The 17,309-nt window shown below is 35.6% G+C and overlaps 2 protein-coding genes across 8 annotated transcripts in view; one reads left to right on the top strand and one right to left on the bottom strand.

The window, feature by feature from the left end:
• LOC308187485 (uncharacterized protein) overlaps nucleotides 1-17,309 on the bottom strand; it is an 80,177-nt gene that overhangs the window by 32,373 nt on the left and 30,495 nt on the right. For 3 of the 7 annotated variants that reach the window (XR_013944723.1, XR_013944724.1, XR_013944726.1), the window contains 3 exons: nucleotides 13,712-13,842; nucleotides 10,956-11,040; nucleotides 3,713-9,284 (listed from right to left, as the gene is read on the bottom strand). The exons of 1 other annotated variant lie outside the window; for it this stretch is intronic. Coding sequence is in view for 1 of the 6 variants with exons in the window: in XM_080575505.1 (XP_080431631.1) it covers nucleotides 11,033-11,040; nucleotides 13,592-13,647 (64 nt within the window). In the remaining 5 variants the exon portion in view is untranslated. Of the gene's footprint in view, nucleotides 1-1,869; nucleotides 3,689-3,712; nucleotides 11,041-13,591; nucleotides 13,648-13,711; nucleotides 13,843-17,309 lie in introns of those variants that run through there. 3 more of the 7 variants (XR_013944725.1, XM_080575505.1, XR_013944727.1) reach the window with 3 other exon arrangements.
• LOC308187123 (uncharacterized protein) overlaps nucleotides 1-17,309 on the top strand; it is a 109,090-nt gene that overhangs the window by 63,129 nt on the left and 28,652 nt on the right. The window lies entirely within an intron of this gene.

The following is a 17,309-nucleotide window of genomic DNA, read 5'->3' as shown; positions in this document are numbered from 1 at the left end:
CAGAAGGAGCCTCTCATTACAGGGGAGGGGGAGAGAAAAACTGTCTTGAGATGAAACCTCACTTAAAAAGCTTTTAAAATAAATTTAAAAAATGAATAGGAATAAATTACCAGGGCCAGATGTCATTCACCCATGAATATGAAACTGTTGAACTGCTAACTGTGGTTTGCAATATACTCTTTGTATCAGCCTCACTACCTAAGGAAAGAAATGTGGCAAGCATGACAGAAACTTTAAAAAGACCCCCAGAGCAATCCTGGTTAATATAAACAAATAAATCAGATTTTCATGAGAATGAAATTGGTAGGAGCTATGAAATAAAGAGAATTAATTAGCAGATCCATGAATAAATATGAGGCAGTGAAGGAAAATCAGTATTGTTTTTAATAAGGGAAAGCCACTTCTCCCTCTATGTGAGGTAATACTCAGATACAGGTGATTCGGTCAATGTCACCTAATTAGGTAAAAGGTCCTGAAAGGCAGGAAAACTATCACTAGGAGGTGTCTTTGTCGGCTGATAAATAAGAGGCCAGGTTTTGTAGTGGAAATTTGCTACCGATGAGGCTCCAGATCTTATGTTTGGGACTTATGGTACCCAAAATGCAAGGATATTTTGAACCTGGAGAAAGGGATGAAGTGTTACATTAAAGATGACTATGGCAAGCTGACCTGTAAAAATGTATTCTGTTCTGGGCAAGTACATAATACAGCAGCAAAAACTCAGTGTCAATACATGCTCAGTAGTAGATACTCCCGGTATGGTGTATTTTTTTTGTGTATACGTGCATGCATACATTTGCAGCCTGATGAACTCTAAATAAGCTATCATGCAGGAGTGACATTAGGTTGCTATGAAACTTAGTTTTCTGAAAAATCAAAAAGCTCCAAGTTACCCCACTACATGTATTTTTAGAATACCAAGAATTTGAATACTGTGTGACATTACACTTACCCAATGTCAGAAAGGGAGAATTAGACCTCAAAACAGTATGTGAAGAACATTAAGATTAATACTGCTTCCATATGAATCACAGAATCATAGAATGGTTTGAGTTCGAAGGGACCGTAAAGACCATCTAACTCCAACCCCCTGCCATGGGCAGGGACATCTCCTACTAAACCATGCTGTTGAAAGCCCCATTCAACCTGGCCTTAAACACTATCAGGGATGAGAAAAGACTAAATAGACTAGGACTGTATCATAGAAACAGGTGGCTGAGGTAGAGATATGGCCTAAAAAGTCATTAATTAAAACACTGAAAAGAGGTATAGGGAAAATACCTAAGCGTTATATGAGAAGTAAGAAAATCATTGAAATTATTGCAAAATAAGATTAAAGAAAATGAATAGGTTTTTCATTAAGTTTAAACTGTGGAGAGCATCAACACGCAATTCTATAGATGTTTGCATACAAGTAAGTTTGAACAGGACAGCAGCACTGACTGATTCAACTTTGTGGGTCTTAAGATGTTGATAGTGATAATAGGTAGATGTTGATAATCAGTTGATAATAGTCTTAAGATATTGATAATCAGTGCCAGGACTTACATGCTCACAGAGGCTAAATTTGTCACATCTACATGATCGCTGGATTGGTGGTTAGGAATGTTAAGATGTAGGAAAACACGTTTTGTTATTTGCTTAGCTGTAACCATCTCTCTGAGAATAGGAATGTTTGTTCTTTCAAACATTCTGCTGTAGTATATATTCTTAAAGATGCCTAATATTATCAATGTATTATATTATAACATATATAGTCTTAAAAAGAGAAGACAATTTTTTTTACTTATATGTGTATATAAATGTGTGTATATAAATCTTGGGATGTAAAGTAGGAAGAGAAAGGGCAAAGGTTTCCAAACTAATGTAGAAAGGACAAGATTTCCCACCTGTGAGAAGGGATAAAGGCCAAGACTTGCTAAAGTAGCAACTTAACGAGGAGCTCCCCAGGCTGTAATTAGGCATCTGTCTGCTTTGCTGTGGTGCCAGGCACCTATGAGAAATCATGTTGAGAGGCTGGTTGCTCAGGACTCTTCAAAGCAAACAGGTGCCTAAACGTGGCCTTTGGGAACCCAGCTTGAGGCATCCGTATTTAAAATTCTTGTCCAAAAAGCAACACCCCTTGTGAGAGGTTACTAACAACATTTGGTCCTGGTGTTGATTTTGACTGGGGAAAAAAAAGTCGTACTTTGTAACATTGGAAAAAGTTTACTAAAAAATATCAATTGTAAAATTGTCATGTTCTCTTTCCCCCTCTGACTGTTTTAGGAATGCATATCAGCTTTTAAAGGATAAGTGTCTCTAACTTGTGAAAGCATACTTCTAGTGTTGCTTTTCAAAGTGAAGATCATGTGATGCTAAAAAAATAGATCCTTCCATGACAAATAATTCTTAGATTTCAGCTCATCTGGGAATCCAAAAGCTTTGTCTCATATCACTGTAACTTCAGCGGTATTTTCCCGGACTCAGGATTAAGTTTGCTGAAGCAAAAAAAATCCCTATCTGTCTGATCTGTTCCAACAGTATTGCCAGACGTGAAGATGATTCATCAGTGTTCCCTCCTTAATAGTAACTACCTCAAGTGGGCAGTAAAGAGTGACCAAACTGACTATCAGATGGGAAAGAGCAGAAGTTGGAACGGTATTTGCCTTGCTCACTTTGTACTTGACTGTGTGTCCACACGTTCTTGTCTGGAGTTGCAGGAGTTGCTCGAGCATTTAATTACTTGAATTCCAATGAGTTGAAACTGCTTGGTTCAGGAGATAGCATAATAAAAGTATTCTCCTGAGGTGACTATATCATTTTTTTAAGCTTTACTGACAAGCTAGAAATAGTCACAGATTTTAAGTGTTGCCACTGATTATATTCAAAAAGCATGGAAAACATGAGCCTACATTTTCTGCAACATCCATGTTCTTCTAGGAACAGCAAAAGAAGGCAGTGTGGGGTATCCCAGGGAGCTGCTTAGTTATCTGGCCGACTACACAGTAGCTTTGGCCTTCTCATAGCCATTGTTACAGACTGCACCAGTCGATAAGGTCCAAAAAGGAGGGAGTTTGGGCTAAGTCCTACCAGTCCTGTGGAACTGCATATTTAAGTCAAGAAATGGGAAGATTGACTTCACATTACCTCCTGTTGTTTAATACCTCAACTATACAGACTACAGGTGTCTTCTTGCCAATATCAAGGTGCCAAGAAGGATCAGAGTAGATAAGTGACTCAGGGAAAAGGCATATGTAAAAATACTACAAATTTGGTTCGTGTATTTCCCACATGTTTGAGAAAAATGGATGTCTTCCACTTTGCGTACAAATGGGGTCACTGGATTGTCTGGTAGCTAACTAAGCATGCTGCTACCATGTGTCAGTAATTATAAATGACAAAATTCTTTCACAACTTTGCTATTTCACAGTGTTTCATGTGGGCTTTTCTGTTATTTATTTTATTTTTAAACTGGATTTTACCATATAATTTCTGTGAAAGGATAAATGTTTTCCTTGTAGTAAAAGAAAAGGTGCATGGACTTTGGATACAAATCGAACCGGAGAAAAACACCCCCAAAGAAATCCGGGTAGTCAGTGACTCATGTAGAATACAGCTTGACATTTGAGCATGCAAGATGATTCGTGGGATGTGGCTTAAACAACTCCCAATTTTCTCTGTCTCTCTATAGATGAGGCTGTCAAATCTGGAATAGAATATATGATTTATTTTTATTTCAGGGTAGAAATAGTCTTTTTGAGCTTCAGTATGCAACAGATGAGCATTTGCCAGTGCAAACTTGTACAAAGTCAAAATAATAAAAAAAAAAAAAGAGCACATGCTTGGGCCAACAGAAGTAGAACTAGAGTTATGGGCCCTGATTTTTCTCTGCAGTGTGATTTATATCGGCCTGTTGATTCTGTTAAATGACATAACTTTGTAATTTTGCAGTACCTTGAGTAAGGAAAGGTCATACTGTTAGAATGCATGCATTCTGACTTAGATGGTAGAATGGGAATAAGAATTCTCCAGCTATATCTGAATAATTCTCCTCAGGCTTCCACATAATTATATGCTATGGACTATCTAAATATGATTCTTTTGCCAGCTGGGAGATCATTTGAGCTCCAGCCTGACAAACCTCATTTGTAGCATGGAATTCTATCACTTTAAATTTTCAGTTTTCCAGGTTTACCTTCTGCTTAAGACAAGTATATTCTCACTGTGTTTGCGCAGCTTCTCTATAATGACTGAAAAGTAGGTGCAGAATAATCAAAGTTAAGTTTGAAGAATGATTTAATAATAATAGTAATAATAATAATAGCAGCTCAACTTTTTCATGTTGCTTACATTTTTCCTGGGGAAGGAGGGTGGATAGAAGGAGGTATAAAATGCCCTCGAAGATTTGTCTGATACTTAATCACACAACTAAATATCATATCATAGCCACACAGAGATGTCCTCTTCTTCAAGTCATTAGACAAATTGTGCCCAAACCATGTGGGAAGAGCTGTTAATAACTAACTTCCTTTGCTGCTGCCTGAACTGTTTAATTCTAAACAGGATATAGCTAGATAGGATGAAGCACAAGCCTCAGATGGATTTGCCAAATTGGACAACTCTCTGTATGTTTAGTCAGCTCCACCACAGGCTGCAACAGAACTGCCACTGGGTGTGCATGTACCAATGCTTTCAGGAGCACTGTTTGCTATGTGCAGACCAACAGAGCTATTCTAGGTACCACAGCTCTAGGATACCACCTATTGCCTCTAACCGGTCTCAGATTGGTCCCATCTCTCTACCCTATCTTTTTAGTCAGCTTTGAATGAAATCGTCTCAAAGGATTACCAGCAAGTGATATTATGAGATTAGCCTCACATCCCTGAATTGATTATTCAGAGCTGCGTGGTCATTCACTCATTTTCTGAAAGATACATGGGAGAACTTGGTTCAAACTCCTTGTTTTACAGCACAGATGAGCCAACACACAGGGTTTTGCATAGACATATAGTAAATTACTGTCAGTAGCAAAGAAAAAGAGAGGAAGACTTGTGATAAGGGTCACAAGTTTTTGTTTTGATGCCTGTTAGAGTAACTCTGCTGATAAGATTTATGCGCTGCTGCTCCTTCCTGAAGCAAGCTAATTTAACCATGTTTCTTTTGGCTAACAGATTGATATAACTGTGCTGGTAGCATTATTTTATGGTAGAAGGCTTCAGTGTGAGTGGGGGGTGATACTGCGCAATGCAACTTTGCTTTGAATAGTACCTGCCTTTTTCCTTAATATATTTACTTTCACATCTAATGCTATTTTGGAAAGACAAATACCGTAATCTATGACTAATTATGAAGCCAGACTAATTCTGTCATGTCAGTACTTTCTTTATCTGTCCCTAACCAGATTAAACTCCTTAATTTAGAAGCCACTGCAGATTGCAGTACTCCTTGGGAGCTGTTATAGTCTATCCTGTCATAGGAGTTATTGTGATTTTAATGGCCATTTATAACTTAAAACAGTTTTCAAAGAATAGAAAGATTTTTCTTGGGAAGAAGAAATCCAAAAGCATATTTTAGCACAAGGAAAAACGAAAATACTCATCTGTCAGGATATTTGTACTTTGGGTTCGCTTGTCTTTTTGCTATTTAAGCTTAAATACGTGAGGACTATTGTCCTAAGAACTTTCTGAACTTTGGGTTTTACAGTGAGTTGAACCATAAATACTAGTAACTCAACACAAAATGAGTCCACCAATTAGAGAACTTTCATGATGTTTGCTCTTCATTTCAAAATCAATTATAGTTACAAATGTTTTGGTGTAGTTATTGGTAATAGTAATAGCCAATGTGTAGAAGGACTAGTTTAAACTTGCAAGTTATGTTTTGTAGCCACCCTTGACTCAAAAAACATGGTTTACACCTAATAAGAACATACTTTGATCACGGGCTGATTGTGTGTTGCTAATGGGATATTTTGAAGTGAAACATAACTGATGCTTTAGGCTGTATCAGGAAAAGGTTTCTAGTGAAGATGAAGAAACTGTAAGTACAAAAATGTTCTTCCCTTGCATTGGCAAGCATGGCCAAGCTTTAATCTTATTGCTTTCCCAAAATGTATTTCAACATTTATCAGTATATTTGAACAATTATCAGTATAAGATATTCTTATTTCATAGTTTTGTTAATTTTATCAGCTCTTTTTTCTTGCCTAGAACAATCAATTTTTAAAGCACTTGATTTGTGAGTGTGTACTTCTGATGATGCCAAATCAGTCTGGAATACAAATTAAATTGCGAACTCAACTATGAAAGGTTACAAATACTTTGTATTTAGTCTTTGTTTAGAACATCAGCAATTGGCATACCATTGGAGTAGTGTCTATCCTTGTTTGACGTGTGGCAGAAGAGGTCATCAGAAAGCACCTGGATTTTTACTTTGCATATTCTGTCAAGATCTGTATTTAATTTTCAAGTTAAAGTAATTCTTGCTCTCATCTTAATACAGAATTTGTCCTGCCAGATTTGTCCTGATGGAAATGCCTATTAAATTTATTTTACCATGGATTAGTTTATTTCCTTGTGTCAGGTTTCAGCCTAAAGCAATTGCTTCTGAAAGTTTATTTCCTGATGTCTTATATGTGTTTGCAGAAATGTTTTCCTCTTTAAATAATGTCAAACAGCTGTTGTGCAACACATATAGTACAATACCTTTAAAATGTAGGCTCTGTGAATTTGAAATATCAATGGACGTTTGATGATAGAACAGTGGAAATGATTAATTTATCTCAAGGAATGGTGCTCAAAGAATACAAAGCTATTCTTCATGTCTCAGACACAAAGTATTGAATCAGACTTTTCAATTATTAGCAGTATAAACTTTATACTGGTATCTGCACAAAATGTTCTTTTATATACATCAATCAGAGATGATGTAATCTGAGAAATAGTAGTGCTAGCTTGTTTTGGAGGAAAAGGACACTGTTTGGTAAGCTTCATTCTTTAATATCATTTACAACTCAGGTTGTTTTTACCCTTTAGGTTTGCGTTTTAGGCTGTTAGTGGGAGGGGAAAGTAATGAAGAGCACAGGACGAAGAAAAGATAGAAATTATTGCACTAATATCAAATACTGAAAATCAGCTAATTGTTTGTAAGATGGACTAGCTACAGGGTTATAAACTAATTAGGATATAAATCAGACCATGTGACAGGATACTTACTACAAAAAAAATTGTATCTAACCTTTATTACAAAGCACATTCTGCACCACAGATCAAAATTAACATTTAAATTCAGACTGCTGACTCCCCTGCCAAAAGCCTAATTCTGTTTCCAGAACTGTGCACATTCTTATTAAAACTGTTTTTTAATACTATGCTTTTTATCTTTTTCTTTTGTTCTCTTTCATAATTCTCAGAGCTGTTTCTCTGTCATTCAGATGGCAGTTACAATTCTCCTGCTGATTTAGATAGGACACAGATAGAACCCAAGTATCAAGCATCTACTAATTCTTTATGAATGGTTGCTAACCTGCATGTTACCTACTCTATACTAAATTTTCAAGTTGTGCATTCTTATAATTTGTATATGTTAAGGAAGACTGACCATCACACACCGAAGTCCATCTGCAGTTAAGTGTGTATGTAAACATGGCGTTGGGGCCAGGATACTGGATACTGGGATCCTCGTCCAGAGAAGCTTACCCTTCACTGTTCAAATGGGCTAGAAGCTGATACCTCCTGAACCAAGCAGGTGATGTGTGCTTGTAGACTGGTGCTGCTACAGCAGGTGACATCCACAGCACAATTAAGACATAAGAAGAAGGTAAGTTGCAAAACTGCTATGGGAAGCATGAAACAGTAAATTAACAACGCTGAAGTAAAAACAATAAAGTGATGACGGTCAAAATGGTTACTGGCCATTTCTGAAATATTAGGCATGAGATTTCATTGCTAAAGGTTAGACAGGCAGTGCCAATTGAGATGTCCAAGGTATGCTGCCTGGCCTCCCTCTACAGTTTGTAGAGAGTTAGCTCAGACAGAGATTTAGCTAAACATGTGAACCGGGAAAATAACAGCCAGGCTAAGGCATGGAGAAGACCCAGTTAAAGATGTTACTCTGGATGCAACTCTAGTGACAAAGACGTTGGTGTTAGTGTTCTGATGCTAAGGGATTGCTCATACCAAGGGTGATAGGTCCAGAATGGCCTTCAGTCTCACTGATGCCATGAGCAGCACTGCCCATACCTTTCAAATCTCGTACAGGATCAGAGTGAACTAAAGGACCATCCTGGGCTTAGGTTTTGTAACGGATTAGGATGGCTGATCTTCACTAGTTTGTGAACGCTGCTATTTTTATAGCCTGGGAAAAGTGTCCTGTGGGACTATTGCTATGTCCAGTTGAATTCTGACTCTTCAAAACAAATAACAAAGTAAGCATTAGAATGTGGATTTATAGATATATCGTTTAGCAAGCTGGCTACCTTCCAGCATGAAAAAAGTAATATAATTCACATTTTCACGACTAGTTTTAGTGGGTTTTTTTGAGAGGACAAAGCAGTGAAGAGACTTTTAAACCAAGTGAGCTTTACAAAAGTTCATTTAACCCAAAGGTTATATAAACTACTGCGTCTGTAATATGATAGTTGTCATGGTAACATTTGGTTTGTTATTGATTACTTGGGTAAATAGTCTCCAAAGTCCTGCTGACAATTTTAGAGAGCTAAAGGAAGTATTTTAGTCTGCTCTTCTTGTTATACGCATTCACTTTCATTGCTCAGTAATTAACAAACTGTCACCTTTTATTTATGATATTGGGTGTGATTGTTATTTTTTAATCTACAACCTTGTTCACAATGTGGGGGAGAATAACATTCAGAAGTAAAAATGTGATATACATTGGACTGATGTTTTTTTTTCCTGTTGGAAACAAAAATGCATACAATGCTTTTAATATGTCCGTCTTTACCTTGTGCTCCTGCAAATTATCCACCACATGTCTCTGGATATTTTGGGTTTGTATTATTTTACTTAGACTTTTGAGCCTCATGGTGATGATAAAGGCATTTTCCTTACTACTCTGTCTGTGCATTCAAGAAGCCTCCCTACTGTTTTCTTCTTAGGATGAAGCTATTGTAGAAGTTCCAATCTAACTGTTCGTGTTTCACATCTGATGTGTTCAGTTTGCCTGCACTCCCTAGACTTCTGGAAAACACAGTACGTTCTTTCAAATTTATTTTAAGGACTTTCTTGATAAGATTGATGAATTCCAGAAAAGTTCCTCATTGTTGTGGTGTTCTAGGAACATCTCTAGAAAAGGAGAGGAGATATGGGAAATTATTTTTGTGTCAGTGCTGATCGTGCTACTGTGGTCAAATTATTTCAAGTTTATGAAGTATGTTTGTTGTTAAAGGCTATCGTATGCCTGATGTCACCGTTGCTGCACACAGAACTTTCTAGAAAAGCAAAAAGACTTCTCACAATATTCCTGCAGTATTAACAGGCATACATTTCTTTTGCCTTTGTTAACAAAACAATGTATTTCTGTTGCTAATTAATATCATAAGCAGAACGAAGGTCATTTAAATGGGTCTTGCCAGTGAAATGTCTAGTTGCCATTTATGATTATCTTCCTCTTGATTCAGACAATAAATAATGCAAACTGTAACAGGGCATAACAAAGCTTTGCTTTATTCTTCAGCTTCCTCTGCTAATTCTTGGATGCTGATCATCACCTGGGTATAATCAGTGTGATCATAAAGGACTTGGAGCATTTTGATTATGCTTTCCTAGCACTTCCTAATATTTTTTTTTCAAAAAGCTATTTCTCAGAAGGCCTTTTGGCTAGCAATACCTTTTGTCATAAAAATTATTTATCATCCTACAATTTATAAAGACTTAAAATATATCTTTTGAGGGGTTATCTTTCCAACCTGCAAAACTGAAATTATTTCTGTTTTACTGAAAAAAATGAACAAGCAATTCACAATTATGCATTGTATAGTTAGAAAGACAAACTGTACAAACAAATAATTTTTAGATATTTGTGTAATGGGGAAAATAGGCTTTTATGGTAAACTCAGTTATCAGCTTAGTAAATGTAAGCGAATACTGCATTTCCCCCATACATACATATTCCCCAAATCATGTATGTAGACATCTCTAATTTCTGTTCTCCAGTCTGCTATCACTGCAACCACCAGTCACAAAATGCATACATAATCTCCAGCAGTGTCACACCTCTGGCCTACGCATGCTGCAGTGTTTGACTTTGTTCTCTTTAAGATAACTGTCATATACAAAGCAGACAGCCTGCAGCTTTCATGATCTGGGAATTTTTGCATGTTGACAGAATACTGAGAGCAATTTATTAACAGGGGTTACTTGTCATAATCACCAATGTTTCTTTTTTTAATTTTATATTTTCAGAGCATTGCGGCTAAGAACAGAATGCAGTATTTAATATTCTGTAACAGGCATTGAAATATATTTCATTTGGAGGTGTTTCACACCTTCCTTTCATATCTGGATGTTTTTGGAAAAGATGATTAAACTGTATTTTGTTCTTCTTTACTTTCCTCTTCATCTTAGCATCAATTTTGGTAGTCAGCAAACGAGATAATACTTTAAAATCTTAAGCAAGTCAAATCCAATTGTAAAGTGAGGACAATGCTGCAAAGAACAGGATTTACTAGGAGTTTTCATTAGAAGCTAATGCTAGCATCATTTGAAGAAAAAGATGAAAAATTGTGGATACTAGTCCTTTATGAAGATATTTTGCAATTTCAGAATTAATTTCTATTGTAAACATGATATAAGATCATGAAGTATTTATACCTGATGCATAGTTTATATTGTAAGAGTATCAGCATCAATGCTTAACATATGTGTATCATATTTGATAAGTCAATATTATGTAGCTAGGAATGGATTAGCAAATCTGGTTCAGCAAGTCACAAATACACACGTAAAGTCAAATACCTTCAGATTTTTTTCTCTCTTTGTTTGGAAGTCTTCATGATATAAAGATGTAACAAAACTACCAAATGGAATTTGGTTCACTGATCTGTAATGAAAAGGACAATTATGTATTTTATATTTAAGGTATATAATATACAGGAAAAAGAGCATTTTGTCATTCCAATTTTCTAAATGTTTATTAACAAACGAGGATCTTGACTATGGCCTTTCTGATATAAATGGGAAGCTTGCTCAGTGGAATGTACACTAAGAAATATTTTTTAAATGGACAATTGTCCTTATAGTTTCATTTACACGGTAACAATGAGAAAAGTTCACTTGAATAAGGTAGTCTTTTTTTTCTTTTTTAATCTCTCTGGAAAAGTAAAATGTATTTAATTATTTTCTGAATACTTTACAAATGTTTATGAAAATAATATATACCTATTAATCCATTTAGCTTTTATCCTTTATCATCATGCAATATTCTGTCACAGCACTGTAACAGCATGACTTTAAAAAATGTAAAGGTTCTGTGTAAGCCTGTGACTTCACATAACCCCTTCTTTTAGCAAGTAAATCCCAATGCACTTAAACACAGGAGTGTCAGTTTAAGACAAGTTTTTAGCGCTATCTTGGAGCTGAAGTTCTGACTTGGGTACCTGAAATTTTGTGAGCCTAAAATTCAACTTAGTTAATCACAGGTGGAATTAATGCTACCTAACAGTAAAGTATGAATGATTTTAAAATTTTAAAATGGATAGGAATTGTACATAAGATTGCTATGTGTTTTTTTAAACTACTGGGTTATGGATACCCCATTTTGTGGTAAATTGTATCATTATGAATAGGCCCAATAACAGTATAGTTATTTCCCTGCCAGTGTGGAAATGAGAATCCTTGTACCAATTTAACAGCAACAAGACAGTTGAGAAACCATGGTAATAATACAGGAGATTTGAAAGGCACAGCTTTGCCATGCATGTTTATGAAAAGAACAACCTTATGCAGAAACAGCACTGAGACTTTTCCTATACATCAAATCAGCCACATATAAATGTCTGTAGAAAGAATTAGATTCAGATTCCCTAAGGGATTTAAGCATCTAATGATTCTGATGAACACCAGTTGAGATTTTCAAAGATCTTTAACAAGTTAGGTACTTATCTCCCACTGACTTTATCTATTTAGTCACTTTGCAGGGGAAAAAAGCTATTAGACTGTTCTAAGCAGCTTTAGATGCCTAGATACTCATTGAAAAAAAAATGTCTTATTTACAGTTAGTGATTGTTATTTGTTTTAAAGACTTAAATCTATAAAATTGTTGTTAATGATTACAGTAGAGCATTTTTTTCTAAAAAAATATTTTTCCAAAGTAATAGTAATCTTATAAAACTGCATCCCATAAAAGATTGATTTACATGGTTTAAGGGCCATATTGCAATTTTTCGAGCATATATACAAACAATTAGTTTCATGAATAAAAAATATGCAATTAAAAACCTACTGAACAGGTCATAAAAGGTGGGGGCTAGTCTCTGAAACTGGGACAAAAGTTTTCTATGCTATTGAACAAAACAAGCCAGACTGAATATGATACTTTTATCTCCAGCACAGAGACTTGAAAGTAAAGAGGGTTTATTTCACACAGCTATTTAGCTCAGTTCAAAGACCCACACATTTAGGCTTCCTGTGGAGCTCTGCTGCAACTGGAGACTGACAGTTGAAACAAGTCTTTTCATTTTTGTTTTATTACCTGCCATAGTACTCAGTTATACCTGATCATATAAAAACATACCATAATTTTTATTAAAGCCCATAATTTAATGTCAAGATGTTAACCTTTTTCCCATACTATTATTTCCTTCTTTTAGCTTTCTGAGCGTATGGTTCTTAACTGCTCTGGCTAAAATCCTCATGTTTTGACTGCAGTTGCCCAGAATAAAATTGACATTTCTCATAAAGATTGCATTCGTTTTACCTTTTTGAAAAGCTTCTTGAACTTTAGAACTGCCCTCAGCTTTCTGCAATAGATGATTGGTTTCACCTGTTTTTATACTTTTCATTTCTGAGTTTCAAGGCTACAATTAAAAGTCAGTCTGTTTTAGCTTTTTACCAGCAAGAAGTGAATGGGTAACTCATAAAAGATATGTAGGCAGTCTAGTATATTTATCAACTGTGCAAAAAGCTTGGTATTTTCATTCTCTAGAGGAAGCCCAGGATTTTGACAGATTGGTAGCATGAATTACTGGTATTCTTTCTGTTGTTAAGCTTCACTAGAGAGCTATAAATATTAAATGGAAGGTTTTACCAGGTGAAAATTTGAGACCATTTTTCAGCACGCTTTGTTTAAACTTGACCAAAATAATTTCTGCAAACTATATTTGGCTTTCATGTACAACAGTGAGAATCCAGTTACTGTGTTCACATGAAAACAATGGAAATGAATTAAGATGAAAACTGAAGGCAAAATTACGTCTTATATTAAAACTTTATTTGTAAACAGCCAACTACCATATGGGTTCCTTTCTTGTCAGTCCTTTTATCTGTAATTTACTCCTCATTCATACATTCAGACTACTCCATATTTTCCACTTTCAATTGCAAGAGTTTTTCAATTTAACAACTTAAATTAAACTTTCAATTTAACAACTTACTGCAATAAATTTTGTCAGAAGTAAGAAAAGCAGCTTGCTTGACCAAAAGGCTCCAACTGTTAAGAAAATGAGAACCTGCCAATGTCTTACGATACTGGCTACAATTCAGTAGCTACTTACGTAGAGCATAGTCAAGGCTGTTACATGATACTCTCAGTATTCTTCTGATACATATAATAATGAATGCTGTCAGTACGTATCACTGGGTAGTGATTATCGACTGTTCATAAGGCATGATGATGTCTTAAAACCTGCAAAAAATCATATTTCACGTTTTTAACCTCCCAAGGCTATGCTGAGAACAGAAATTAGCGCACACTCAGACAAATTGTATTAAACCAAAAGGGATCTTGAATAAATATAGTATTTAAGTTATGAAATGTACTTCTCAAAAATGGTTAATCCAAATGACTTATTTTTAGCACTGCCAAGGGTAATATGCACTATATCTACAACTACATTACTGAAGTTCTCTTCAAAGCTGAAAAAAATGGACCTGCTTTTACAGACTACTTGTATATGTGTGTGCATATTTAGATAAGTATGTGTCGATATGTGTATTCATGTATGATCTCATTATGACGCACAGGAGTTTAGATGCATAACAAGCATGGACAAATAGGATGTAAAGTAGTAACGGTGATGAGAATATGCCAGTTATTTCCAGTAGAAGGTAACAGATTGACATGAGGGATATAATTGATGGCTGATGCATAGGATTTGTGGCGTGGAGAATGCCAAATGTACCAGCTACACGGTACAATGGGCACTCAGAATTGCAGCATTCACCATACCATACTGACAATAATAGAGGTAACTCTTTGCAGTGGAAACAGAAAATCATTTAGTTCTGCAGATGCTGCTGTATAGCAAAACTTTTAATGGCTCCCTTGTACCACTTGAAATATACATTTATGAGTAGTAAAATCTTGTTTGACTGACAAGTTTTTACAGCTGAGAAGTCTGGTAAGAAAATGCCACAGTACACAAATCAAATACATATAAAGAGAATGATTGTTCCTTCTTAGGGTGTAGAATTGTCAAAACGAGGCAGCTGTATCTTGATTTCCATGATGCTAAGACCCTTTTATGTTCCATGTCAAAGTGAGGGAGCCTTAGCAACAGCCTAGCAAAAACTCCCTGTGCTATAAGCTTCCCACTCAGCAAAGTGTAAAATTTTATGTTTTGGTAGTTTGGGATTCCTCTTCTCCTCCTTTTGGCATCCTACAAGAGACTGGGGTGCTTGCTAGCATGTGCTGCAGTATGGCTGCTCTCTATTCCAACGCTGAAAGAGCTAAGGTTAAGAACCCTAAGAGCTAGACATGCATCAAAATTTGCAGGAAAATGCTCTGATATAAGCACAATAGAAGATTCTATATGACCTCACTGCATGTGGAGTATAGAAATGTTTTGAAGTCAATTCAAGACCTTTTTTAGGGCTAGAATAAACTACAAATAGCATTGACCACAGCAATGTTATTTCCCTTAAGAAAAATAATTTTGTCGTTTTTTGTTCTTGTTCTTTTTACCATGCAACGCAAAATTTTTTCAAGATTTTATATCAGGCTTTCACTGACATACAAAAACTATGGTGTTTTTTATTTATTTATTTATTTAGCAATTTAAAAGACTTCTGATGCAGGTATACACTGATCTTAAAGTACATGGTAACAACAACAAGAGAAATAGCAAGGGAACAGGGAATTTAACAGCCATTTTTTTTGTAGTAAGACATGTAAAGAAAAAGAACTAAGGCTGTTTTCAGAGTTTTTCTTTTTCCTTGTTGACATGGATGAACTTCCACAAGTACAAAAGAAGACAGGGCTAAGCCGAAGAAGAGCATACAACAAAGAGGAGCAGGGCCAGTTCGAGGCTGAAATAACGTTGCCTCACAAGTTTGACCAATGCCATTTGAAATCAGTGGCATTGTTTCTGTGGAGTTGTGCATAGTTCATGAATTAAACATTGATTCCAGAGTGGTCATTATTGAAGACCACCTTAAAAGGAATGAATAAAATACAATAAACTCTTAACAAGATATATAATATAATGTGTATATGTGTTCTGTCCTATGTTTCACCCATATAATACTACTGAATGCAAGCCAGTGCAGAATTTAGTTTTCTGGTTACATTTTTTTTTCTGGGATTTAGAGCCCTGCTTACGTCAGTTTCTGTGCAGTAATTTTTTTTGCAGCATGTGGCCTTCTAACCTGCCAGAATCCTAGTTGACACTTTATAAATAAGTATCTGACTATCCATTACTGAGCTGCTTCATGAAAGAAAATTCAGCATGATTCTTACCTGTGCATATTACCCAAAGATGTAGTTCTGTAAATAGATGTTGATCGCTTGAGAAAAGTGTTTTTTAACAGCTTACAATACTAAGGCAATTTCAGCAGCAGAATTTGCATCTGATGGAACTATACATTGACTTCTGTATAGTTCATTTTAATTTTTTATCATTGGTTATCTCAGTCATTTTGCAGAAAAAAAAATATATTTTCTTAGATTACAAATTTAAAGCTTTGCAAAGAATCACAGCAAATATCTGCAACGTAAATAACTATGGCCATAAGTTTTTTAATTAGATTAACTTTTTTTTTCTTCTCATTCTTATTCATTCATTCTGAACCATCTTTAGGACATTACATTTCATAGATTGCTTGATGTTGTGTTGCTTCATTGTTCATTTTAATTTCAACATTCATTTGAGACAGGATAAAAATGGTGAGAGGAAAGTGGCTATACAGTACCTTGGTTGCTTGCTTTCTCTTGCTTCTCTCTCCAGCTCAAAAGAACGGTGAGAAAGTACACACAAAATCTGCAGATTGTTTTTTAGCTCTGGAATTCCACTCAGCAATTAAATTGTTTTTTACTGGTTTCTCCAGGTTATTGTTTATTGTTCTGGTACTGTTTTAATTGACTTAATGTGCAAAATCTCTGGGGATCAAGATTTTTGGCTTTAAGTAAGGTAGATGTCTATAGAAAGATAGAAATGGACTGGAGGCCTTCACAGACCAACAAATGACTTGGGCAGCACAGACAGCTTGTCTGCTTATTAGTCATCCTCTGACAAGTCAGAGGTCAAAATGGGAACAATTTTAAGTGAGGACTTGGATCATTTATTCAAGATAAATTCAGTAGCATCTTCAACATTTTCCTTAAAATGCTGCAAACGTACTTAAAAAAGAAAAAAAAAAAAGAGAGAAATGTGGCAAGGATAAATGTAAGTTTGATATTGGAAGTCATTAAAGTGACTGGCTAACATCATGTAGATTTATTACTCATAAGAATAATGGTTGGAGAAAATTGTATGTTTTTACCTTTCTTTTGCTTAATCGGGTAGCCAGTATTTGATGCCTTGTTATTTTCATTAGGAATATGTAATCTGCATTAGTTATCTTCTGATATAATTGAGTGCAATTTACAAAAATGCAGAGAAAGCTGACCATAGCAGGAACAAAACTCAGGCCTTTCCATTGAACTGTCTGTTCCAGAAGCACCTCTCTTCTTTTTCTTAACTTTGCTGGAGTTGTTAGCTACTTGTCTAATTTTCTGCTCTCCATCTTCTTATTTCTAGTTACTTCATACAGTTATTAATGCAACTGCAGCCATCAGTGCATTGGCCTGTGGCATCCAGCCCCCTGCCAACGCCTGGGCACCTGAGCCCTATACCTTGTCCCTCTTGCAGCATGTTTAAGGTTTTAAAAATAGAG

Source organism: Anser brachyrhynchus, assembly GCF_964034855.1.
Source record: "Anser brachyrhynchus genome assembly, chromosome: 1".
In the NCBI taxonomy this organism is placed as follows: Eukaryota; Metazoa; Chordata; class Aves; order Anseriformes; family Anatidae; genus Anser; species Anser brachyrhynchus.
Note: the sequence above shows the minus strand (reverse complement) of the source record. Positions and strands in the feature narration are given on the sequence as shown.